Raw genomic sequence first — 26,647 nt, forward strand, 5'->3', positions numbered from 1 at the left:
GCTCCGCCCACTACGGGAAGCGGCCGGGCTCCTCCGCTTCCGGCGCTGCCTTGACTTTTGTCTCCCGTTCCTTCCAGTCCCATATCAGGTAACTCGAACCTGAGGCCGCAGCTCCGGGGTGGGCGTATGTGGGGAAGACCCGCGTCAGGGTCACCTCCTCCCCGTCGGGGCGCGGGCGGGCTGCCAGGGCCCACGGGCCGGCGTCCTGGGGGCCACACCTCCTTCCTCGCGTGCCTCGGACCCTGCGCCCCGATACTCGGGCAGTGGGCCTCCCCGTCCCGGCTGCGGGAGGGACGTTCCCGGGCCAAGCCACAAGCACTTACCGAGAGCATACCACTGCACCCCTAGGCACCGGGGGGCCGCGGAGGGTCACTGAGCGGCGGGTGGTGGAGGTGATGACAGCGCAGGGCGGTGGAGGTGATGACACAGCGCAGGGCACTGGAGGTGATGACACAGCGCAGGGCACTGTGGGACCTCGGCGGGGGGCAGCAGCCAGAGTGCTCAGAGAGGAGAGCTCTTGGCAGTGAGTCAGGAGGAGCTGCGTGGAGGAGGTGACAGCGGGGTTACACCTGGAATACAGATTTAACACATAGGTCAGGCTGCCGGCCGCTGAGATACCTGAGCAGCAGCCGACGGTGATTAAACACATACATCCTCCTGGAATTTCACAGTAGCCCAGTTACCTGGGTATTTCTTTTCTACGAGATAGACTTGAGTCCCTCAAGATCACGTGGCTAGTTAGTTGTGGATTTGAATCCAGCTCTTCTGGCTCCAGCCTCTGTCGCTTCCAATAAAGATTCTATGAGATTGGGTACGGGTGCCCATTTCAAGAATAAGCAAGAATGGGGGACAATGCCTTAGACAAAGAGAGACCAGGTTGAGAAAATACTGGAAAGGTTGGTTGGAGCCTAGTGAATGCATGATCTTGAGTTTAAACTTCATTCCTAGGCAATGGGGACCCACAGCAGGTTTTTGAGGTGAATGCAGTGAAGGTGATTTACAGAGGAGATAGTCTGAAGACAGGAGGCTTACAATAGTTAGATGAAAAGAATACCCGAAGTATGGCCGTAACAGGAATGGAGAGGGAAGGCCCCGAATAAGAAACATTTCCTGTTCTTTGGCTTCACTGAACTAGATAGGAGAGAAAGGGGGTAGAAAGGCTTTGAGTGTGAACAATCTTGGAAGTTTTGATAGCGAATTAAACATCCTATCTGAGTGGAGGAGAGGCAAGAGTAAACAGGGTTAAAAAAAAATAAAAAAGAAACAAGCACACTTTCCCTAATCTCGCCCTTTTGCTTTCTCCCATATATCTTGGAAGGACAGCCTTCCAGAAGAGAAGTTCTATTTTTCTTGGATACCCTCATGACATAAAGTTTCTGAAGGAAATAGAACTGTACCATAGAGTTGCCATTCAGTTTGCTCTTAAGTGTTTCAGCTTTGCTAGCGAGGCTAAGAAACAAAGCTACAGAGAATGCAGAAGTATAGTCTCACAAGTTTCTAGAAGGTTCTTGGAAATCAGTCATCCTGTGGCTTCTTTTATAGTAGGGCTCTATCCAAGGTTTTTCCCACATATCTGAGTGAATCTGTGGTATTTTGGAAGGAGCCCTGGGCTTGGAGTCAGGAGACCTATGTTCAGATCCTGTAACACACTGACTGTGAGATTGAACAACTCACTTTACCTCCCTGATGATACTCAGTCTTCTCACCTGTCAAATGAGGAGGTTAATATTTATAGTATAGTTCTGAGGAAAACACTTGAAATGAATGAGGTTAGGCAACTTGACCTGAATTGTAAACACTAGATCATTGTGTGGAATGAAAAGAAAACCTCAGTTTTCCTTTCACACTTTCTCTGCTTAGGTCTTAGCATGTATTATTACTAGGAATATTTTCCTTTTTTTTGTGTGTGGGCAAAACTCAGAGGCATGCAATTGAAAGCAAGATTCAATAGTTCAGTAACAGTGTAGCCAAGACAGCTTCTGTCAGAATCTCTTTCCAGAACTCTTGAAGAACAAATGAGGTATTTTGTAGTGGTGTGTCAACTTAGCTAGTCCATATAATAAGACCATTATTCCACTAGAACTTCAGATGTGTAGCTTTTACATCAAAATAAGAAAGACCTTAACTGTGAATATTGGCCTAATAAAAAGAAAACCTTTGAGTAAACAGTGAAGAGGTTATGATAAAACATTTTTATTTCTAGATCTTTCTGTAAACTATAAGTGTTGTCTCTTACTATCTGCTTCTAAGTACATAGAAGCTAATTAATTTTGTAATATGACCATACAAACTAATAACATTCCCCACCTCCATGATAATTATTTGGTGGTCTACATACAGTATTTAAAATCCATAAACATAATTGCATACTAGAAAAGTCTGATCATTATAAAGAAAATGTAAATATCTGTAGTTTTTCCTCACAGGTGCAATAACAATAATATTTAGTAATTTGCTTTATTTTAAATTCAAGAATTTGTCCCCAAATAAATTAAAAATATTTATCTATTTCTTGTTACTACTACTTAAGTACTTTCATTCCAGTGAAATAAGCTTGAACCACTATTCTGAGGGGAAAAAAGGCTTTGATAGACTCAAACTATTCAGTTGATTGTTTTATTCATTCAACAAATATTTATTGAGCTACTTTTAAGACACTGGCCTAGGTGCTACAACACTAAAATAATTCATCTGGCTAGGTTGTGTTTAAAGCAAACAATTGGCTATTGATTATTTCACTTCAACAGACGTTAAACACCTATAATGCTCAAAGAACTGTGCTGGGCATTGGAGATATGAAAAAAATCCTAGCCCTCAGGGAGTTTATAGTACAGTCTGGTGTCAAGTAGACATAGTTTAACTGTCCTAATAAATTAAATCAGGCTTTCTAAATACTAACTGTAGCTTTAAGGCAAAGGCCAGTCTGGTGCAGTGTAGAAAGGACTGTTGGTCCTGCATCAGTCCTTTCAACCACTGTCAGTACTTCTGTTTTCACATAAGAATCAGCAATATTCCTGGGGCCCACATTGCTCTACAATCAGATGCTACAAAGCTGTAACATAAGAGATTATCAGTCCTAAGTGTTAGCTTTCACATATTCACAGGAACTTGAGAATTACTGTGCTGAGTCACAGCACGGTACATCTTTTCACAATACACTGCTCAAAGCCTCGGGCACGGGATGTTGTGTAGGAGAGAAAGGCTTTCTTTGGTAATTTCAGACTCTAGATGTAACAGATATAGCTCAGCCATCCTTTAGTGAGTTTTTCCTTTAATATACAGTGATTCAGCCAGAAATATAACTAAACCTTTCAAAATTTTGTAGGCAATTTACGTAAGATTTACTTGTCCCAAAATTATTAGGCTTCTTTTGTTGATTCCAAAACTCCATCTCAATACAGGGGGAATTTACTGACGTTCAGTTTCTTATGCAGAAATTTGAAGCAAACAGGAGATACCTTGCTCTTTATTTTCTTATCCAGAACCTACCTTTATGCTATGGCAAGTTTTTCCCTTTACCTCCCACCATGTCTCCAGCAAGCCTCTCAGTTATCATCAGAAACCACCAGTTCTGACATATTGTGCTTTAAGGTGTGCGAAATGTTTTCCGTGTTATTTCATTTGATATTCACAATAACCTTATGAGGTAGAGCCTACTTCATTAACAAATGAGGCCCTGAAAGGTTGATTTGTCCATGGTCACACAAGAATTAAATGTCAGGGATAAGATTCAAACTCAGGCCTTTCTTCCTCCAGATCTAGCACTTCATCCACTAGCACTGCCATACTGCTCTCCAGTATTAATGGGAAACAACAAAGCCTCTGGCCATTTGCCAGCTTGTGTCATTAGGAAAGGACTAAGGCCCACAGGATTTCTGTTGCCACTCATCTCTCCAGCCCTGCTCCCCGACCCGTTTGAGGAATAGAAATCCTCAGTACATAATAAAGGTGAGAATCCTTGAACTAGTCTATTCCAAAGTACATTGATGAACTTCCACTGTGTGGGGGTTATATTTTCCTTTAGTGTTTTCTCCGCCTGGTCTCATGTTACTGCCTCTCTGACAGACAAGAAGTAACCCCACTAGCTTACAGCTATACCTAACTCCATCATCTCACATATTTTTTTTTAATGTCTTTTAAGCGTTTAGGCAGGGATGCATTCAGGGTACTCCCATTCTGTGGCCTACAACACTTCTGGATTTCTCTTATGTCATTAAAAGGAGGCGATCCATTCACTCTCCACTTTAAATGTGTGAAGTGACCTACAAACACGTGAACACTAACTGGATTTGCTAGAGGAACAATTATGAGCATCCCCCTCAGGGTCTGCTACTTTACTTTTAGTATGTTCTTAACTAGGATGATTGAGATCTAGCTTTAGCTACCAGAAAAACAAATACTGATAGGCAAATTTTGGTTTGTCCTTTCCCCCCAGTTATCAGTTTTCATTTAGTTTTCTCAGTGGGCCAGCTTTATGGCCCATCCCATTTAGGATACTCTTGGGTTCTGTATAAAACCAAATACATTGGCCTTCTGTTAGTCAATAAATGATATGAAATGTGTAAGATGCTGTTCCTGTATCTAGTATTAGATACCACAGCATCTCAGTAAATGTCATTTGTATACTGAAGATATTTTATGCATCTGGAATTGAAAGACAGCTAGGAAATAGGCAAATGGCCTATGAGTGCAGATAGGTTAATAGCCACAGATACCCTCTAGTCTTTGGTAAAAGCCTGATGTGAATTTCCCATGTGTGGGATCTTCTTTTCCAGAAACCAAAATTCCCCTAAATTACATTCAGTGGGATACTACAATATCTTCTAGGGCCACAGTGCCAGGTTAAAGGGGAAAAAAATTACTGAATTTAAATAACTTTGTCTCCCTGCTTTCTTAGAATGACAGCTCTTATGAGGAAATTCATACATCAGACTGTGAAAACTAGAATTAATTGCAGTGATAGATATTTTAGTCCACAGATTGTGCAAAAGAGAGCACTAACACAGTTTGGAGTTATCACTGTTGCCAAAAGATTACCACTGCCTACATATGCTAACGCATTTAGTACAGTTGGAAACACAGAAGATGAAACGAACAAGAAAAAAACCTCAAAATCAGCTTTTGGCAATGTTGGGAGAAAAATTCATCACCGAGTTCTTCAACTACTTGATAGTAATGGGAACAATTTGGGAATGATGCACCGAATGAACGTGATTCGTCTAATGGAGGAACAAAACCTGAGACTTGTTTTACGGAACGCCAATGCAGACCCTCCAGTGTACCAGTTAATGTCAGGAAGGCAGATTCATGAAGAACAGCTTCGACTTAGAGAGAAAGAAAAGACTCAAGCAAAAACAGGTAGGTATTTTATTAATCATTTCAAACTTGGAAATTGTGAATATTGTAATATTGTCCTAAAGCATCTGGCATTTCCTTGTTCATCTCTCACTTTACTATTTTTCTCATCTTAATGAGACTCCTTCTGCCTCTATTTCTTCCTTACCATCTCTTAATATCTCTGTTTAAAAAAAAAAAAGATTAAGCAAAAGTATCCAAACAAGTACTTTATTGCCATTAGGGGAAGGAAGGAGGTCCTTATTAGGTATTTTCTTTTCTCACAAATTCCTAGGTGTTAAAGATTACCTTTTTTGAAGTAATGATAGATCTCTGTTAACTATTATGCACAACCAGATAGGTACTTAGTATTGTTTGTGTTGTTAACATGAAAATATTTATTAAATTATTAATTGCTTATAACAGTAAAGCATTTTGGAGAGCAAAGTACATTGAACCTAGAATTAGGAGATCTGGGTTTTAATTTTTGCTCCGCCCCTTCCTAGACATATGACTTAGGAATAAACTGCTTAATCTTTCTGAGCCAGTATCCTCATTTGTAAATAGTAACTTGTCCTTGTTGTGTGCTGTCTGGTGAAATTATGTAATTTATTATGAATTATAAAAACTAGAAATCTCAATAAAAACAAAGTATCATTATTTTCTTCCACCAAAGTGGTATTCTAATTACTTTTTTGTTTACCCAGTTTGTTAGCCCATTCATTGAACAAAAGGGCTAAGGAGGTAGCAACTAGCAATTTGGATCCCTGCTCTAAAAAAAATGAAGTGGGTTAATAGGCAAAAATTCTAGAGGTGACTCGGGATTCTCAAAAACTCTGCCAAGAGAGTATGAACTTTTGAGTATAGTCCAGGCCTCCAACTGTGGTTGCAAGACTAGCCTAGCTAAATTTTGAAAGTTCTGTTAATAGAGGGCTCATCACAAAGCTAATTTTATTTTTTTTAGTACAGCAACTCATAAAACTGTTAAGGCATGGAGAGGTTACAGTCTTTATCAGTGGAAGGAATACTAACAATGCTGAACTTGCTAGATAGAGATTCAGTCCTATCTCATTAATAGTAAGCTTGCAAATATCATTGTCTTTAATTAGGACCTCCCCAGTTAAAGGAATCAATCTTTTCTTCAAATATTGCACAACATGATTTGGACATCAAAATTAAACAGATTCAGCAGTGGATTCAGAAAAAATATCAAGTCCAAATTACAGTAAAGAAAGGGAAAACTACAGACCCAGCAGATAATATGGTAAGTACAATCAGGTATAAATACTTTTTACTGAACATGCTTTTTTAGACTAAGATAAAATTACATGCAACTAAAAGTGTCAAAACATTTAATTTTAAAAGTTAGCTGCTGGGTCATTATCTAAATGGTATTATAGGATCATGTATTTAAAGTTAATGAAGGAACTGGGACACTAAAAGGTTAAATGACTTGCCATAGTCCTCCATAATAGGCTGATCCTTTATCTGGAAGATGGCCATCTACCTGAGAGCCAGTGTGGCTTCAGAAAGGGCCAAGGAACAGATGAAATGGTGTTTGCTGCCCATCAACTCCAGGAGAAATGCCAGGAGCAGAACTAAGGCCTGTACACAAGGTTTGTAGATCTGACTGAGGCCCTTGATACTGTCAGTCACGAGGGCTTATGGAAAATTATGTCAAAATTTGGTTGCGCAGAGAAGTTCATCAGTATTGTATGTTAGTTTCATGATGGCATGCTTGCCCAGGTTCTGGATTATGGACGATGCTCTTGTGCTTTCCCAGTCACCAATGGAGTGAAACAGAGCTGTGGGCTTGCTCCCATGCTTTTTAGCGTGATGTTTTCAGCCATGTTGTCAAATGCCTTCAATGAGGACGAACTTGGCATCAGGGTCAGTTACTGCACTGATAGTAAATTCTTCACCTTGAAAAGGCTCCAAGGCAAGACCAAAGTGGAGGGAGTGTTGGTGCATGTGTTTTTGGTGGTGGTTGTTGTTTGCAGATGATTGTGCACTCAATGCAGGCTCTGAAGCTGAGGTGTAACAAAGTATGGACTAATTCTCTGCCGCTTGTGCTGATTTTGGCTTAACAATTAACACCAAGAAAACAGGTGCTCCATCAACCAGCACCACACCGTCCATATATGGAACCATCAGTTATAGCAAATGGAAAAGTTTTGGATGCTGTGAATAATTCACTTACCTTGACAGCATACTTTCCAAGGATGTTCACATTGATAATGAGGTTGACACACACATTGCCAGAGTTAGCTCAGTGTTTGGGAGGCTCCAAAGGAAAGTGTGGGAGAGAAGAGGTATTAGACCGACTACCAAACTGAAGGTCTACAGAGCTGTTGTGCTGACCGCATTGTTGTATGCCTGTGAAACCTGGACAGTATACCAGCACCATGCCAGGAAACTGAATGGATTCCATTTGAATGTCTTAGGAAGATTCTGAAGATCACCTGGCAGGAGAAGATACCAGACACTGAGGTCCTTTCTCAAACTAAACTGACAAGCATTCAAACTCTGCTTCAGAGAGTGTAACTTTGGTGGCTGGCCACGTCGTTCGAATGCCAAATGTACACTTGCCAAAAGGACTATTTTATGGAGAACTCTCACAGGGCAAGTGCTCACATGGTGGTCAGAAGTAATATAAGGACACTCTCAAAGTCTCTCTTAAGAATTTTGGAATTGATTGTGTGACATGGGACTCACTGGCACAGGACCACTCAGCATGGAGTGCCCAAATGAGAGGAGGTGCCATGCTGTATGAGCAAAGCAGAATTGAAGCAGCTTAAAAGAAATGTGAGGTGCACAAATTTATAGAATCTACCCCAAAATGTTCCCATGGACTCTTCTGAGCTCTATCAAGTATTGGTCTGATCAGCCACAGTTGGGCCCACTGTAGCTTGACTTTAGCATAGTGATGTCATTTTGGTCAAAGGACAACAACCATGCTGTGTGCCAGGCACTAATCTATACAAAAAAAAGGCAAAACCTTGTACCTGCTCTCAAGGAGCTCATAGTCTAATGGGGCAGAAACTGTATATATATGGGATGAATTGGGATAATCAATAGGAGGAAGGCACAAGCGTTAGAGGAGGTCAAGAAAGGCTTCTGGTAGAATTAGCTACAATTAGCTAAAATAAGATTTTAGCTGAAAATTGAAGGGACCCAGGGAAGCAAGGATGAGGAAATGAGGGAAAGAATTCCAGGCCTTCGGGACAAATTGCCTAGAATCTGGAGATGGAATTGTCATTGGACTGCAGAGTTGAAGCAGAGTAAATTTTTAAAAGATTAGAAAAATAGGAGACCAGGTTGTGAAGGGCTTTGAATGACTAACAGGATTTTATATTTGATCCTGAAGGAGATAAGAAGGCAATGGAAAATGAGGAGAGGGCATATTTGTATTAAAATTGACCAGTCAGGCTTTGAACTCAATTCCTCCGTATTCCAAATTCCACACTGTAGGCACTATATCACCTTGCACTAGGGTAACTAAGCAGGTTTGGAGGTAGAAGGTAAAGCATGTCATCTGCCAAACATAGCTGCTACCATTTTCTGGCAGTTACCTCCTCATTACTTGCAACCCTCCATTTCCTGCTTCAAAAGGAGGTTTATGGACCAATCTGCAGTCCCAGAATTTGGTCATGCTGAGTACATATATAGTGTTGCTCTTGAGACAGAGTCCGAGATTGTCATTCTTTGTCGTTTCAAGTTCAGTGCATTTTATCTGTCGGTTACCTGGCCTTTACTTTTTAATAACTTTGGTTATTCTATAGGTTTTCGTTGATTATCAGTAGATGACTATATTAATTTGGATATGCACAACTGATTCATTGGATTTAGCCTAGATTTATACTGTGCTTATTTCCAAAAAGACTTAAATAATTAAACACCTAGAAGACGACAGTAACGGACCAATTTATGATTAAGCGAGGAGGAAAGTAGTATGGTTGGGTAGAGGGCTTTGCCAATTAAAATGATGTATTTTAATTGCATATTACAATTGTATTGCTACTACTAGCTAACACTTTTCAGAAAGGCTTGTTAATCTAACTACATATTTATCTGAACAAAAGGACTTAGGGGGTAGCAACAAGCATTCTGGCTTTGAGATCTCTGCTCTTAAGAAAAGTAAATGGGTTAAGAGGCAAAACCTGGGTTTAGTTTTGTCACTTGACAACCCTCTTAGTCCTTTAGTTTCTCCACGTAGAAATTAGAAATAGAAAAACTGCCTTGTGTGACAGAAAAATTGTGAAGCTAAAGTATCAAAGTGTAATACAAATACAAGGCCATTTATATATTCAACAGATATTTAATGAATAGCTCCTATGTGCAAGCTATTGCTAGGCATTAAAAAGGAGAGGAATTCAGAGATCTGTCAGATAGACTTAAGTCAGGCTAGTCCAGGATTTTCATGACAGTTCTACTTTTTGAGAAAATAAGTCTGCTTTTAAGAAGGCTTTACAAAAGGGATAACCTTTGTGAGGCCATGTATTCTAATTTTTTAGTTTAGAAATATGGTTACTGAAGATATATTATTTGCTTTCCAGAAGCTTACATTTTAGAAAGAGCAGGTCAGACATCAGACAAAATTGATTCAATGGAAAAAAAAAATCTGTTAATTAAGCACTTACTGTGTGCAAGCTGTGTGAGACAGAGAGGCACAGGCTGCCTATTACAGAATGAGGAAGGTCTATGTTGAGTCCTGTCCCAGAGTCACTTGGTGCTCCAGGTAACTGTAAGCTGTAAGTTACAGAGGAGTTTCCAGTCTCTGTTGGTGGAGAGACTGTCTATACTTGGAGCCTGCCTCCTTCCTCTCCCACCCCCTTATCCACCCTCCCATCCCCACCTAGTGCCCAGATACAAAGGTAAAACCGTACACATTTGTCTTTCTTCAAGGACTTTCAATTTGGGGTGTTTGGGGGGGGCAGGCGCAGGATAGAGGATTATGCACAGATCATTGATATAGAGGTGCTATAGGAGTATATAAGATTCCCAAGGGAGAAGGTACCGAAAAAAGAGGGTCAAATGCAAAGACTTGGGTTCTAAGGTAACCTTGTAAGTTCTGAAGGACTGAGCATGTTGAGACCAACTAAAAGGCAATTTTAGTAATCCACATGAGGAAAGAAGGTCCTAAATCACAGTGAGGATGGAAACAAAAGGAAAAAGACCCTAATATAAAGAGTGATTGGACTGGGGAAGGGGATGGGAGGGGGAGGTGGAGAAGGAAAAAAAAAGTTGAAGATGACTCCAAGTATACAAGACGGGGTGTGTTGGAATGATTGTGGTATCATTAACAGAAATAGAGAATTATGGAATAGGAAATCATTTGTGCAAAAAGATGAGCTTAACTTTGATGTTATAGAAGGATATTCAGGTAAAAAGATCTGAGAGCCAATTAATTCTGTTATTAAGCTGTCGTTAAATTAACTTAGATATGAAGACAGCCAGAATCAATTCCACAATACTGCACAGTGCTAGCTCATGTAAGCATTGTCTTCACACATTGTTTTTGGTTTGGTCATTGGACTTGCTTAGCTCATGGTTCTCTGACGTTATCAATACAGGTGATAATAAAAAATATTCATAACTTATTTTTTTTTGTACTTTCTTGAATTTCTTTTTCCAATCATAGTTAATGCTAGCCAGCATCTGGCACAGTTCCTTGCATATAGTTAAATACTTCGTGTACTAAATTAGATCTATATAGGCAAATTCCCTCTGGGAGCCTCTTTTCAATTAACTGTGCTACACTTATCTATAATTAATCTTCATTTCTGTGTCGATGCATGTTATTTATATAATGGTTTATCTTTTTTTTTTGGTTAGGCAGTGGGGTTAAGTGACTTGCCCAGGGTCACACAGCTAGTAAGTGTTGTGTCTGAGGTCAGATTTTAACTCAGGTCCTCCTGAATCCAGGGCCGATGCTCTATCCACTAAGCCACCTAGCTGCCCCACAAGGGCGTTCTAGATTTGGGATAGAAGGCAGATTGTGGCATTTCTCACTCCCTAAACTAGTGCCCACATTCTTAGGCAACTGTTTTGCAGCTCTATCCACTGTGCCACCTAGCTGCCCCATATAATGGTTTATCTTTATATTTTAAAATGGTGTTTAAAAGTATGTTAGGCAAAACATATAAGAGATTATTTATTCCATACAAAGTTTCCTCAGTAGGAGGTATTTCCATGGGAGGTCAGAATTCATACTATAAAAGCTTAAAATAAAACATTTGTAGAGTCTTGATATTATGTGATTTTGTAATGGTACTATCACCTTTTTTTCTTGTCAGATCTTCCCATACTTTTCTCATTGACAGAAGCACCTCACTAGTGGGTGGGGTAAGAGGAAGTCATCTCCCACAAGTGTCTCCCTATCTTTTGCAGCCTAGAGGTATGGGAGAAATAGATCATTTGGCAATACACCAGATTTCTTGAAACTCTGTCACATCCTCCCAAATCTCTGCTGTACACATGTACTACCATATATACCACTATCACTCTCAGCCACCACAATGCAATGACTCACATACTTATCCATTAGCCTAGTTCCATCTTTGGGCACCAGTGGCCCATACCAGACAAGTTAGAGACTTCTTAAAAGGAAGCTCTCTGTGTCAGGTGATGTCCCTTTATGATTTTTGGCTACTGTGTAGCAATTATTTTGTGACTGGCAGCAATATATAAAGGCTCCTGGGCACATTATTGCCAGCGTTGGTCAGGATAATTTCATGCAGAATATGCTGGGTATTTTACCTGATCAAAATCACATCTAGATTTTTCAACCTCAGCTTTCCAACAATGTCTAAACTCTGTGAGGAAAGGAATCACATCACAACCCAAACTCCACAGACTCCACAGTGTCTAGTATAGGGTCATATCTAATAATTGGAAACACTTGACAATCCTAATTTTTACAAATGTTTGTGTTTTAACATAGAAACTTGATTTTGGTTATTTTTTAGGAGGAGCTTTTCAACAAAATTCTGAAGACTATGCCTGAACTAGCTACCTTCACATCCAAGCCCCAAATCATAAGAGGTGGAAAAGCTGCAACCTGTGTTTTTCGCCACTTGAGCAATAAGGAAATGGCTACATATAGGAAAAGTACAGAGACTCAAAAAAGTAGAGACACTCTGAATAAGGAAAATAGTTATGATACGGAATCAGATATTCTGCAGCAGTGATATTTTAATAAAGAAAAACTTTCAAAGGTGAGAAGGAAACTGATATTTTTAATTAAAAAAGCTATTTACGTAAGTCTACATATGTAATATTTAGCCAAGGGTCAGTATTGCAACAGTTGAGAGCATGTTTTCTTCAAAACAGTCTGATGACTTGCCATTTTTTGGCAATGTTTCTTTAATTTTGGGAGGAATGTATCCACTGAGGTGAGAGGCCAGGCTCCGTTTTCCAGAGGGTCGTTTCACCTTTGGGAATTTAAAATAAAATCAATCACACATCCATACAGGTATTTCTCTGAGTAATTTTTATACATCTGAGCAATTTCTTGAAATCTGAGTATGTCATAAGTTTTTCTTTTTGTTCTGGACCTGCAGTTTCATTGGTGTAAAGATTTCCTATGAGTACAACTAAGTGGACAACTCATCCATAACTTAAGAGTCTTAGAAAGTTGCCCAAGGCTCTGAGAAGTTAAGTCATGTACCCATGGTCACACGGCCAGTATGTGTCAGAGACAGGACTTGAACCCAAGTTCAAGCACTTACAATATTACTGTCTCATGACACTGTCTCCTCTTAAGAACTACAGTCAGCATCATTAAGTTAAAAGCAAGGTACTTTGGATGTTCAACAGAGAACTGAACCTGTTTCCTAAGTTATATGTTAACATGAAATCACACTTTTCACAAGTTCCAACTTACTTTAATCTTTAATTTTCTCTTGTCAGGATCGTGTATAACGGCATGTCTTGTAAGACTTTGCTGCAATGAAGGAAGGAGAAAGGTCAAACCAGATATTCTTTATGTACAAATTCTAAACCTATTAAAAATGTCATGAGTTAAAAATCTCAAAAAATCTGCTAGTTGTACTATCATTAAAGACTTGTCTCCTCTGCCACTCACCAAACACTCTCTCTTACTGGAAATACTCATCTTCTCAGGTAGCAGAGGGTCAGTTTCCTGTAGCTATCAATTTCATCTCTCTTCTTCATATAAGCTTACTGCCTCCTCCCAATATTAGTTGTTTCCATGAAAAACAAAACTGTAAAACTAATGAGCCCACACTCTTGGCCCAGTCTAAGAAGGCCAGTCTTAAACAAGAAATGAATGACCACATCTGCTTATCCCATGTAAACTTCACCTTACTCCATGTGCTCTGTAATGCCAGTTTTTTCTATCTCCATATATCAAGAAATGTCCACAAAAAGTAACCCAAAGTCAAAATGAACATACAAATAACAGTATCTATCCTTCATGGTAAAAGTAATTTTACCTTGTGGTCATCATTTAAGTTGTTCTTCCGGTTCTACTCCACTTTGCATCAGTTCATACAAGGTTTTACTAAAAGAATTGCTTAGACAGGTGTATTGGCTTTATGTTTAGTAGCTGGCCACAGGGCAAAATGCGAACTTACTTACTTTCATGGCAAATGATTTTCCACAGCCAGAATATTCACAAGTAAATGGGCGCTGTTCCTCATGAAAGGAAAGAATATGGCTTTGAAGATTAAACACAGTTGTGTACGATCTGCCACAGCCTTCTCTTGGGCATCGGCACACCTCCCGTTCTGGAGCATGAATTTTCTTATGCTGCTTAAGGTAGTCTTTTCGTTTAAAGGTTTTCCCACATAAGTCACATGTTATCTCCTCTAGTTGGGAGCAGGGGAAGGAAGAGAAAAAAGCACAAAACTAAGTTAAGTTACAAATTATTTTCCTCTGTCATACAGAAAAAGTCAGTCTTGAGTTATATTTACTCAGATCCTGAACTATAAAGTGTTAATATCAACATCATTTATAATTAGGGCAATTCAGAAGGGAGAAGGGAGTAAACATTTATTAATGCCAACTATGTACTTTTACAAATACCACTTTGTTTGAGGGAACCGTAATCCAGTTTTCCAGCTTAAATCTTGTCAAGGTTTCTACACTATATAATCCAGAGAGAGTCATTCCCCTGCTATGAAGACCTCAACATGGTGACTATGGAAAGATGGCATCTTTTTTTAATTTTTTTTCCCTAATTACAAGTAAAATCAATTTTTAACCTTTATTTTCTGCAATTCTGAATTTTCCAAATTCTATTCTGACCTCCAACCCCTGGCCCTTCATTGAGAAAGCAAGCAATAGGATAAAGGTGATACGTGTGCAGTCATGCAAAATATATTTCCATGACAGTCACGTTGTAAAAGAAAACACCAAAAAACCCCAAGGAAAAGAAATAGTATGCTTCGATCTGCATTCAGATTCCATCAATTCTTCCTTTGATGGTAGATAGCATTTTTCATCATAGGTCCTTCAAAATTGTCTCAGATCTTTGCACTGCTGAGATTGGTTAAGTCATTCACAATTGATCATTGTACAATATTGCTGTAACTATGTATAATACTCTCCTGGTTCTGCTCACTTCACTTTGAATCAGTTCGTGTAAGTCCAGATTTTTCTGAAAGCATATTGCTTAACATTTCTTATAGCAATAGTATTCTATCATAATCATACACTACAACTCATTCAGCCATTCTCCAATTGATGGGCATTTCTTAAATTTCTTATTTTTTGCCACCACAAAAAGAGCTGCTATAAATATTTTTGTATATCTCTTTAGGATACAGATATAATAGTGGTATTGCTGGATCAAAGGGTATGCACAGATTGATTGTCCTTTGGGCATAGTTCCAAATCGCTCTTCAGAATGGTCAGATCAGTTCACAATTCTACCAACAATGCATCAGTGTCCCAATTTTTCCACATCCCCTCCAGCATCTGTCATGTTTATCATGTTAGCCAATCTGATGGGTGTGAAGTGGTACCTCAAAATTGTTTTAATTTGCATTTCTCTAATCAATAGTGATTTAGAGCATTTTTCATAGGACTAAGCTTTGATTTCTTTATCTGAAAACTGCCTGTTTATATCCTTTGACCACTTATCAACTGGGAAATAACATGTATTTTTTATAAATTTGACTCAGTTCTCTATATATTTGAGAAATGAGTCCTTTATCAGAGATACTTGTAAAATTTTTCCCCTAGTTTTCTGCTTTCCTTATAATTTTTGTTGCATTGGTTTTGTTTCTGCAAACTCTTTGGTCCTAAATTCTTCCCTTATCCATAAATCTGATAAATAAACTATTCCATGTTTTTGTAATTTGTTTATGGTATGACCCTTTATGTATAAATCATGTACCTATTTTGAACTTATCTTGGTATACAGTTTGATGCTGGTTTATAGTTAGTTTTTCTATACTTAGTTTCTGCCATACTCTTTTCAGTTTTCCCAGCAGTTTTTGTTAAATGAGTTTTTGTTCAAAAGCTTGGATCTTTGGGTTTATCATATACTAGATTACTATGATCATTTACTATAATGTAATTTGTACCTAATCTATTCCACTAATCTCACACTCTATTTCTTAGCCAGTACTATATTGTTTTGATAATTACTGCTTTATAATACAGTTAGAGATCCGGTACACTAGACCACATTCTTTGACATTATTTTTCATTGATTTCCTGAATATCCTTGAGCTTTTGTTCTTCCAGAAAAATTTTGTTATTATTTTTTCTAGCTCTATAAAATAACTTTTTGATAGTTTGATTGGTATGATGATGAATAAATTGATAATAATTTGGGTAGAACTGTCATTTTTACTGTATTAGCTCAGCCTACTCATGAACAGTCAATATTTTTCCAGTTGTTTAGATCTGATTTTATTTGTGTGAAAAGTGTTTTATGGTTGTATTCATATAGTTCCTGGATTTTACTTGGCAGGTATACTCCCAAGTAGTTTATATTGTCTACAGTTATTTTAAATGGAATTTCTCTTTCTATCTCTTGCTGCTGGACTTTGTTGATACATATAGAAATGCTAATGATTTATGTGGGTTTATTTTGTATCCTGCAACTTTGCCAAAGTTGTTAATAATTTCATAGTTTTTTAGTTTATTCTCTACAATTTTGTACGTATAACATCGTATCATCTGCAAAGAGTGATAGTTGTTTCCTCATTGCCTATCACCTTTTTCATTTTTTATACTAGTAGTTCGGTTTTCTTTTTTTTTTTTAAATCAAATTAACCCATGGTTTATCTATTTTACTGGGGTTCTTTTTTCCATAAAAATTAGTTCCTAATTTTATTTATCAGTTCAGTTTCTTAATTTCAATTTTATTAATCTATCTTTTAATTTTCAGGACTTCCAATTTGGTGTTTAATTGGAGATTTTTAATTTGTTCTCTTTAGTTTTTAGTTGCATGCCAAATTTGTTGATCTATTCTTTATTTTATTGATGTAAGTGTTTAGAGATACAAATTTCCCCGAGTACTGCCTTGGCTGCAGTTTTGATATGTTGTCTCATTGTTGTCATTCTCTTTAATGAAATTATTGTTTCTATGATTTGTTCTTTGACCCACTCATTCTTTAAGATTAGATTACTTCATTTCTAATTAATTTCAACCTATGTTTCCACGATCTTTTACTGAACGTAATTTTTATTGCATTATGATCTGAAAAGGATGCATTTAATATTTCTCCTTTTCTGCATTTGCTTGGGAGGTTTTTATGCCCTAAAACACAGTCAGTTTTGGGAAAGGTGCTATGTATAGCTGAGAAAAAGGTATGTTCCTTTCTATTCCCATTCACTTTTCTCCAGAGATCTATCATATCTAACTTTTCTAAAATTCTACTCATCTCCATCACTTCTTTCTTGTTTATTGTTTTGGTTAGATTTATTTAGTTCTGAGAGGGGAAAGTTGAGGTCCCCCACTCATATAGTTTTATTTTCTATTTCCTCTTGTAACTCACTTAACTTTTCCTTTATGAATTAGGTGTTATACCATTTGGTGAATGTCTTTAGGATTGATATTACTTCATTGTCTGTGTTACGTTTTAGCAAGATGTAGTTTCCTTCTTTATCTTCTTTAATTAGAATTATTTTTGCTTTTGCTTTGTCTGAGATCATGATTGCTATCCCTGCTTTTTTTTTTTTACTTTTAGTATATCTTTTTTTCATTTGGACCAATTTTGCTTTTTTTTTTTAGGAGTTCTCTTCAGTGGATTTTTTTTTGCCTCTTATCACCTGGCCTATTCTGTTTTTAAGGTGTTATTTTCTTCAGTATTTGTTGTACTTCCTTTAACCAAGCTTGACTCTTTTTCATCATTTTTTTGCATCCCTTTCATTTCTTTCCCCAATTTTTCCCTTACCTCTCTTATTTTTAAAATCCTGTAATCTCCTTCTCACCAGCTGTCCAACCCCCTTACCATCTATGGGCTAAGAGCTCTAGCAGTCGCTGTCACAGATTCAGTTGTGCCCAAAGCCTGCTGCTGGCTGCCTTGTGCAGGGGTCCAGGACCTTGCTGCTGGCTTTCCAGGGGCTCAAGGCCTCACTGCTAGCTTGGCAAGTGGCATGTGCTGGACTGCACTTTCCTCTTACCCCAATAAGACAGACTTTTCCTGCCAACCTTCTAAGTTGCTTTCCTCTGGAAACTGCCTGCCTATTCATATCCTTTGACCACAAATCATTTATCAATTGAAGAATAACTTATTCTTTTTTTTTTTTTGGCTAGGCAATGGGGTTAAGTGACTTGCCCAGAGTCACACAGCTATTAAGTGTTATGTGTCTGAGGCCAGATTTGAACTCAGGTCCTCCTGACTCCAGGGCCAGTGCCCTATCCACTGCACCACCTAGCTGCCCCTAAGAGTAACTTATTCTTATAAAGTTGAATTAGTTCCTTTGAAATGAGACCTCATCAGAAAAACTTGCTGCACCCCCGCCAACTTTCCAGTTTCTCTTCTAATTGGTTTTGTATAAAAACTTTTAAATTTTATGAAAATTATCCATTTTATCTCCTGTGATCCTCTTTGTCCTTTATTTGGTCATAAACTATTACCCTAGCCATAAATCTGACAGATAACCAACCTTCTTTGCTCCTCATTAGTTTACATCTTAAGTTGTGTGCCCATTTGGAGCTTATTTCAGTATATGGTGTGAGTTATCAGTCTATTCCTAGTTTCTGCTATACTACTTTCAAATTTTTCCAGCAGTTTTTTTTGTCAGATAGTGAGTTCTTATCACCATAGCAAAGGTATTTGTCAAACTAGACTACTCTGGTCATTTGCTTCTATGTTGTGAACCTGATTTGTTCCACTGATTTTTAGAATTTTTATTTTGGTCTTTAATTGGATTTTTAAAATTTGTTTTCTAGTTTTTTTTTAGTTGCACACCCAATTTATTGATCTATTCTTTCTCTGAAGAGACTTGATATCATGGATTCAAGTTTTCCTATACTGCTAATTATTTCAGCTGTGCAGCCTCTAAGTTAGAACATCTGTTCTCTTCTACTGTCCTTTTTATGTACTTCTAATTTCTTGTGAACCATTCTGGGAATAGCATGTTGTTTACCTATACTCTCTTAGGATTCCACAAGGTTCTGTGTTTATCAGGTGTTGGTTATGAGCTTTACTTACAGAATTTTCTTCCTTTTGAAACTTTTATTGGTTTTAGTATTTCATCATAATATTCCTATCAATCACTTTCTGATTCCTTCCCCTCTTTAACAGTACACAAACCCCTAGGGATGGAGTGTAGAACTGCCTCCGCTTACTCCAATAGTGGGGAATTTGCTTTTCACTGATCTTGGTCTGTGCTGTAAGAAGTATAGTAGCTTCTGGGAAGATTTAAGTTTCCTTTCCTTCACATTCAGTGCAGCCACTCAAACTACCCCCTGCCCTAGTTCCATCCTCAGTTCTCATTCTTTCCTTCTTTGGCTAAGCTGAATCGGTTTCAACCACTTTTTGCAGGGCATTAGGGAGGAGAGGATGGATCTTCTGGGCAAACTCTGCATGCTTCAAGGTCCACTATCATAAAAGCCATTCCAGATAAAAGAAAGCTCAATCTCCTCCTCCCCTCTAATCTACCCCTCCCTACTAGATAGACAGTCTTCTTACTGCTCTGTGCAGCAGTGTCCGGGAATAGGCAGTGGGGGTTAAGGGGGGTGTGGCACGGTGGTGGTGGTGCTGGCAATCTCAACAACCCCTTTGTGGGTCTTAGGTACAAGCCTACGGACCAGTCTCTACACTCTGCTGGAGGATGGGAGCTGACAGGGGAGGAGTGCTGATTGAGCACTTAAATATTAGTGATCTCCAGTGCTAATTTGTTAGGCTGCTGCTTGTTGGGGTTCCTGTTTTCTTGTGCTGTGGATTTATCTATATTTGTTCTACTTATGCCACATAATTCCTCTTTTAGGTTGACTTTTTTTTTGTGGGAGAGAAATTTAGCAGGCCTGGAGGAAAAAAAAATCTAGTCTGTCTTGTTGGTCATACGGGTCAATAGTGACATGACGATAACATGATGTAAGACATCATTTTTACCTTTATGAGTTTCCTTCATGTGTTTCAGTAGCTCCGTCCATGTTTTTGCCACAAAAGAACAACCCTTTTGGCACATATAACCTATTTTTTAAAAGTGGCATATTGTTAGTTTAGCACAGATGATTTCAATCACAGATTTACTAAATTATTAGGCAAATGCAGAGATTATATGATGCCAATTTTATAATTTAAAAAAAAGAGGTCCCTAGCATCTTGGGTGAACTTATGGAAGTAAGCCTATGAAAGAACCCTAACAAGAGCTGAATAGGATGACAAGTATGAATAAGATGATATCTGATCTGTATCACTGGAAGACATTCAAATAAATAAAATCAGATATTCATGTGAATATATAACCATATATTCTTAAACCGTGTGTGTGTTAACATATATATATATCAGACACATATATGTGCACTTATACATGTGCGTGCATGCACACTCATGCATGCACATACACATACACACACACATACACACACACATACATATACACATATACACACATACACCCTCTAAGAACTTAAAAGAGACAGCATGACTTGGAGGATAGAGGGCAGCCTCCTAACACCTGACATTTCATTGCTACATTAGATACATTCCAGGCAACTCCAATGAAACCATCCACTAAATGATCAGCTTTTATTTCACCACACCTCAAGTAATGGGCTCAGCATACAAATGTAATAGAATATATTGACAACTGCACCTATAAAAATGTAGTATTCAAATTGAACAAATGAGTATGATTGCAGCATTACAGCTTAAAACAGTGATGTCCAAGAGGAAAAACATGGATCCAGGATTAATTTTTCCACAAGGAATGAGGCTATTCATACAAATTCAATTTGAATTAGGAATCTTGCATCATTAGGTCCTGGATTCTCCATTTTGTGCAAAACTTCCTCTTCCAGGAAACTGACACAGCTATGTATGTATGATATGATAGACCTAACATGTGACTCTGTTACTTTTGTTTGTTAATGTATTTGAATGCTATTGAATAAGAGCTTCATTTAATTAAAGGGTATTTCATTTAACTTTTCAATCCCCCAGGCAACTCTCTAAGACTTTAAATTGCAAAGAAATTACCAATCTTTATTGGAAGATGGAGTCTCTTCAATGGGGAATCATAGATCTAAACCCAAAAAATGGGAGAGCAGGAGAGAAGCAACTTCAGCAAAAACACTAACACACCAATTATGTCTGATAGTTTATGTGATATTTCACACCTTCAGTCACTCACCTTTGCAATGAAGGGTGTGAGATATACTTTCTCAACTCTCCTCCAGGGGAAAACCTGGTCATTACAATTATACATTCTTACTTTCATTTTAATATTTCCATTTGTATGGCTGTAGTTGTGTATTTTGTTTTCCTGGTTTTGCTCTCTTTGATCTGTATCTGTAAGTCTTCCCATGCTTCTCTGAATTCTTTATATTTATCGACTCTTTTGGTACACTGATATTCCATTATAATTATGTCCCAGATCTGTTTAGCTATTCCCCAAAAGGTGGGCACCTCTTTTTTTTATAGTATAAAAAACACTGCTATAAATATTTTAATACATATGAGACCTTTCTCTCATTGGCCTAGCAGTAGAGTCTTTGCAACAAAAGGGATGAAGATTTTAGTTCCCTAAAAGGTATTATACAAATTACTTTCCAGAATGATTAGATCTATTTTTAGCTCCACCTATTTTTAGCATATTGCTGTTCCAGTCTTTCCAAAACCCCTCCAACATTATCTATTTTTACCTTTGTCAATTTTCTGAGTGTGAAGTAAAACCTTAGAGTTATTGATTTGCATCCCCCTCATTATCAATGATTAGGAGCAATCTTTCATATGATTGCTAATAAATAACTTTGTTTATGTCCTTTAACCTCTTATCCACTACAAATAATGTATATGGGTCTTGTATATTTTATTAACTCCTTGGATAACCTTGGATATCAGAACCTTATCAGGTACTTAATGCAAAGCATTTCCTAAGGCAGCAGTTTTCTTTCTTAAAACTACCTGCACTGATTTTGTTCACGCAAAATCCGAGGTTGTGCATTTCAATTTCATACATTCAAAATTAACTGTCTTAACTTTTGTGATCTCCTTTACCCTATCGGGTTAAGAGTTCTCCCATTGGTTATAATTATCAAAGTTCCTCTACCTATTTTGCTTTAATTTTATTTAATGATATGACCTTTTAAATCGAGTTCCTTTAGAACTTATTGTGATATGGTGTAAGCTTAAAATGTAACAGGGAAGTGTTTAACAAAATAAACATACAATACAAAATAGATAATGTTAATATGAGGTTTTCTAAACAATTTGTTGGCTACAGGGATCAGTTTCTATTGAGTTTGACATCACTAGTGTAAAATCACATCCAAATCTATTCTCTTCCAGATTACTTTCTAGTTTCCCAGAAGTTCTTGGAAAATAGTCTTGCTCCTAAGTACTTTAATATTCTCTCACATTGGATGAAATTAGATTATTTTCTGATTCTTACTTATCTAGTCTGTTTCAGTGATGTACTTTTCTATTTTTAACCAAATAATTCTTTTTTTTTTTTTTAGGCAATTGGGGTTAAGTGACTTGCCCAGGGTCACACAGCTAGTAACTGTCAAGTGCTTGGTCTGAGGATGGATTTGAACTCAGGTACTCCTGACTTCAGGGCCAGTGCTCTATCCACTAAGCCACCTAGCTTCCCCGTTAACCAAATAATTCTGATCATTACTTAAAAGAACTGGAGGTCTGCAAGTGCTATTCCCCCTTCGTTGCTTCCCCCACATTCTCCCATTACTTTCCTCCAGATACAGTGTTATTATTTTGCTTAGCTCTATAAAGTATTTCCTCCTTGGCTTGACAATATAGCACTAAAGGGCTTGGAGCCAGGAATAAGACCCAAATCCAGATCCTGCCTCAGACACTAATTAGCTACATGACCCTTGGCCTCTCTAACCTCTATGCCTCAGTTTACTTATCTATAAGATATGGAAGCTGGACTTAAGTGATCTCAATAATTCTTTTCACTCTAAAACTATGATTATACTGTCATGGCCAAACCATGTCTTTCCAATTAATGAGATCATTATTTCTTTTAAGAGTATTATACTATGTCGGGTATGTTTGTCTACCTTCATTCTTACTCCCTTCCAGTCATCATTTCATTGGCCCTACAGAAACAAAAGCCCTTAGGCTTAGAATCGCTGACCTACCCAAGTGGGTTTTCCCATTTTCTCCCTCTCATAAGTTTCATGAGCAATGGAAGATACTACTTGGGTAAAAGTGGACTTCCCAATGGCACTCAATTCCAACATATGGACTTAGAAATTCATAAAGCACCAGGATTGGATTATTCTGAAGACACACTGTTGCTATTTAGAAACAAACAGAAAAGATCTCAGCTTCTGTTACCTTATCATTTGAAACACCCTTTAAAAAAAGTCTAAGGCTTTATTCACCAAAGAGATCAAAGAAAGAAAAATATCCATAAGAAAAAAGATTATAGCAGCTTTTTGCTTTAAGCAAAGAACTGAAAACAAAGAGGTATCCAACATCTGGTGACTGCATGAACAAATTATTGTATATTAATGTAACAGAATATTATTGTTCCATAAGATAAAAGGAAAGGGATGGTTCCAGAGAAACCTGTGAAGACTTGCATGAACACTTTCAGCTCATATGGGGAGGAGGGGTAAGCAAGAAGTCCAGACCTGTGATATCATTGGTGTACAGAGCTTGAAGTGAGGAAATTTCCTCTGTCAATGTAGATTAGCAATTATTTTGCAAACTAATTTTAGATAATTCCCATGAGGTTAAGTGAATTATCTGGGTTTGCAGTACCAGAATATGTCAGAACTAATATCTGAACCCAGCTTGTCCTGATTCCAAGGCTTACTCTACTATCCACCATTCCATGTTGTCTCCTTTAAAATCACTTAGTATATTAAAAAGCATACCTATTTATTTTTGAAATTTATATAGTACTTTTTCTTCCCAAAACTAAAACTGTATTAATGTAAATTTGAATATTTCAAATTTCAAAGAACAAATACTACAAAGATTTTTTTTAAAGCTTAAAAACTAAGGAGATTGTGAAAAGTCTGCATGGTATACTTACACATAAAAAGACAGATGACATTCCCTCCAAAGGCCTACTTATTTTGAATACAAAATTCCACAGACATTGGAGAACAACATATGATCTTATTGTGTTGATAGATAAATTTGGAAAAAAAAGATGCTTATAATTTAGAGTAACTACACTCAGATAACAGTTCAGGAACATTTGATACTCAATGTATTTAGTACATAAGGCCTATCTGAAAATACGTACGAGAGCTGAACATGCTGCCGATTATTTCACATCAGAAAATCTTTTTTTTTGCCTATGTATCTTATAGTCTTCCAGGGTGAAGATGCAGAACAATAAAGAAAAACATTTAACGTTCTAGAAAACAAATGCACATTCTCTATAGAATTTGTTGCAGAGTATAATGTGACTGCTATAAGGAAAAAACTAAAATTACCTTCATGTATCTTCTCGTGTCGTTTTAGATGGCCAGGGGAAGAAAAGTGTTTTCCACAGCCTTCGTTGTTACATCTATATAAACGACATAATTGGATATTAGCCAGTCTAAATCGACAGCTACATTGAGTACATAGCTCAAAATTTAAAGATGAGGCACAGATTAGTTTGTCTTGATCTTCCTCAAACTTAACATGTCCAGATCAGAGTTTAGTGCCCTTCCTCCCAAACCTTACCCTCTTCTGAACCTCCTGTTACTGCCCCAGCTACCACCATCTACTCCAAGCTTGAAACCTCGCGTCATCCTCAACTCCTCATTTTTACTGACTCCATATATATCCAGCCTGTTGTGAGATCTCATCACTTCCACCTTTGCATCTCTCTTCTAAGTTCTCTTCTCTCCTGTAATCGTCTTCTAAATGGTGTCCCTGCCTCAACTCTCTCCTCACTCCAAGCTATCCTCCACTCAGCTACCAAAATGATTTTCTTAAAACACAGGTCTGCCCATATTCCCATGGCTTCCACAAGCTCCAAAGGCTCATTACCTCCAGGATCAATTATAATTGTAATAACCAGCAAATTTATATAACGCTTTAAGGTTTGCAAAGTGCTTTACATGTAATCTCATTTGCTCCTCACAACAACCCTGTGAGGCAGACGGTTTATTTTTCCCATAAACCAAAGATGAGAAAGGTTGAATTGCCCAGGGTCACACAGGCAGTAAATGTCTGGGGCTGTCTTCAAGCCCAGTACCTATCCACTATGCCATCTAGATAGCCAGTCCTCCTGTGGTTCTTCACACCATGGCCCCTTCCTGCCTTCCCAGTCCTCTTACATTTGACTTTCCCCTACACACTCTATGTCACACATCACCAAATCTGTGATCTGCCTACACTGGCCCACTTGCTGTTCCTCACACAATACTCCATCTCCCTTCTCCATTCCTTAGCACTGATTTTTCCGATGCTTGGAATGCTCTCCATCTTCCTCTCTCCCTCTTTAGTTTCCCTGAGTATAACAACTTCAAGACTTCCGCTCAAATCTCACCTGCAGGAGGCCTTTGAGATTATCTTCTACGATGTATTTATCTTTTATACACTGATTTATGTGTTTGTTGTCTCTAGAGGCTGTCTTTCCCTTTCTTTATATCCCCAGCACTTACCACAGTACCTAGCACACAGTAAGCGCTTAATAAATGCTTGTTATACTTGACTCCCCAACAGTACATCCTTCTAACCCCTAGACATACTAAACTGAATTACAAAACCTAGTAATGTCCAAATCATAGATAAATTCGAATTACCAGTTGAACAATCTTGACAAAGACTAACACAAGACTATTATTGGGGGAAAATAATTTATCTATATTCTATTCTTGGATGACTTTGTATTTATTTATGACCCTGAAATGTTATTGTATTTCTCCTTCCTGCACATAAGTGAAAAACATACATGGCTAGAAGACAGGTATACTGCCACATGTACTCTTGGAATCACAGGATCCAGTAAGGCCCTCCAGAGGTGATTCCTTCTCCCAGATGTACATGTCATGTAGAACAGCCCTAGTTTACTTAAAACGATGCCACAGAGTTGTGAATTTCTGTGGGAAATAAGGTCAGTAGACACTTCAGTCTGAAGTGTAACCATAAGGGGAAAAAAAAAAGAAGACCCAGGTAGAGCTGCTTAAGCAAAAACATCAAGAAAAACATGAGTCAAAGCGGCATCTCGGCAAGTAGGAACAAGATGCAATAGCTGCAGTCACAAGCCAAAGGACCCTCCGTGCATGTGCAGTGAGCAAAGGAGGGCTGGCAGAGTGTCAGTCTTTCCAGCCACACCTGCTCTTGGATAGGAATCACCATCAACAAAGTCTCAAACTATGTTATGTGTCATCATCTCCAAGGATGGAACTTTCCTTGCAAGCCTATTCCAATGTGAAATCATCATGGCACAGGTCTAGCAACCCTTCCTGGAGAATACCTTACGGTCATTCCTTTTGTTCTTCTGTCCACCGAGCACAATTCATCAGCATCTTCTTCACATTCCCTTTCATATACGTAAGGTCCAACGTGAACAGCCAAGCCCTCTTTTCTTCTTCAGGCTGAACTACAGTTCTACTAAGGTTCCAACAAGCTATTTAATCCCTTAATTCATTTTTCATTTGGACAAATTTAGCTAATTCAAAACCCTTCGAAATATAACTGATGAGAGAGAATAAAGCAATCTTTAATGGATTACGAGCACTTTT

At 38.0% G+C, this 26,647-nt stretch overlaps 2 protein-coding genes across 4 annotated transcripts in view; one reads left to right on the forward strand and one right to left on the reverse strand.

Annotated features, from left to right (window-relative positions):
* MTIF3 (mitochondrial translational initiation factor 3) lies at positions 1-16,143 on the forward strand. Of its 3 annotated transcripts, XM_020997135.2 has the most exons (6): positions 1-88; positions 3,757-3,948; positions 4,898-5,358; positions 6,444-6,598; positions 12,303-12,551; positions 13,246-16,143. In XM_020997135.2, exons 3-5 carry the CDS (start codon positions 4,899-4,901, stop codon positions 12,522-12,524), a joined length of 837 nt encoding a protein of 278 aa, XP_020852794.1. In that variant the 5' UTR covers positions 1-88; positions 3,757-3,948; position 4,898; the 3' UTR covers positions 12,525-12,551; positions 13,246-16,143. The 3 variants fall into 3 exon arrangements, with proteins under 3 accessions (XP_020852794.1, XP_020852793.1, XP_020852795.1); XM_020997134.2 differs by lacking the exon at positions 13,246-16,143 and having other exon boundaries at positions 12,303-12,805; XM_020997136.2 differs by lacking the exons at positions 3,757-3,948; positions 13,246-16,143 and having other exon boundaries at positions 12,303-12,805.
* GTF3A (general transcription factor IIIA) overlaps positions 12,553-26,647 on the reverse strand; it is a 23,459-nt gene continuing 9,364 nt past the window's right edge. The window contains exons 5-9 of the mRNA XM_020997133.2: positions 24,404-24,477; positions 19,875-19,955; positions 13,936-14,165; positions 13,220-13,279; positions 12,553-12,767 (exon numbers count right to left, since the gene is read on the reverse strand). Coding sequence (XP_020852792.1) covers positions 12,615-12,767; positions 13,220-13,279; positions 13,936-14,165; positions 19,875-19,955; positions 24,404-24,477 — 598 coding nt within the window. The 3' untranslated portion in view covers positions 12,553-12,614. The remainder of the gene's footprint in view (positions 12,768-13,219; positions 13,280-13,935; positions 14,166-19,874; positions 19,956-24,403; positions 24,478-26,647) is intronic.

This window comes from Phascolarctos cinereus, unplaced genomic scaffold (genome assembly GCF_003287225.1).
Source record: "Phascolarctos cinereus isolate Bilbo 61053 unplaced genomic scaffold, phaCin_HiC Scaffold_726;HRSCAF=1367, whole genome shotgun sequence".
NCBI lineage: Eukaryota > Metazoa > Chordata > Mammalia > Diprotodontia > Phascolarctidae > Phascolarctos > Phascolarctos cinereus.

Coding starts and splice junctions, on each gene's coding strand:
- MTIF3 (XM_020997135.2), top strand. CDS start 4,899: ATGACAGCTCTTATGAGGAAATTCATACATCAGACTGTGAAAACTAGA. Junction 5,359..6,443: donor AAAGACTCAAGCAAAAACAG/GTAGGTATTTTA, acceptor GTCTTTAATTAG/GACCTCCCCAGTTAAAGGAA. Junction 6,599..12,302: donor CAGACCCAGCAGATAATATG/GTAAGTACAATC, acceptor GTTATTTTTTAG/GAGGAGCTTTTCAACAAAAT.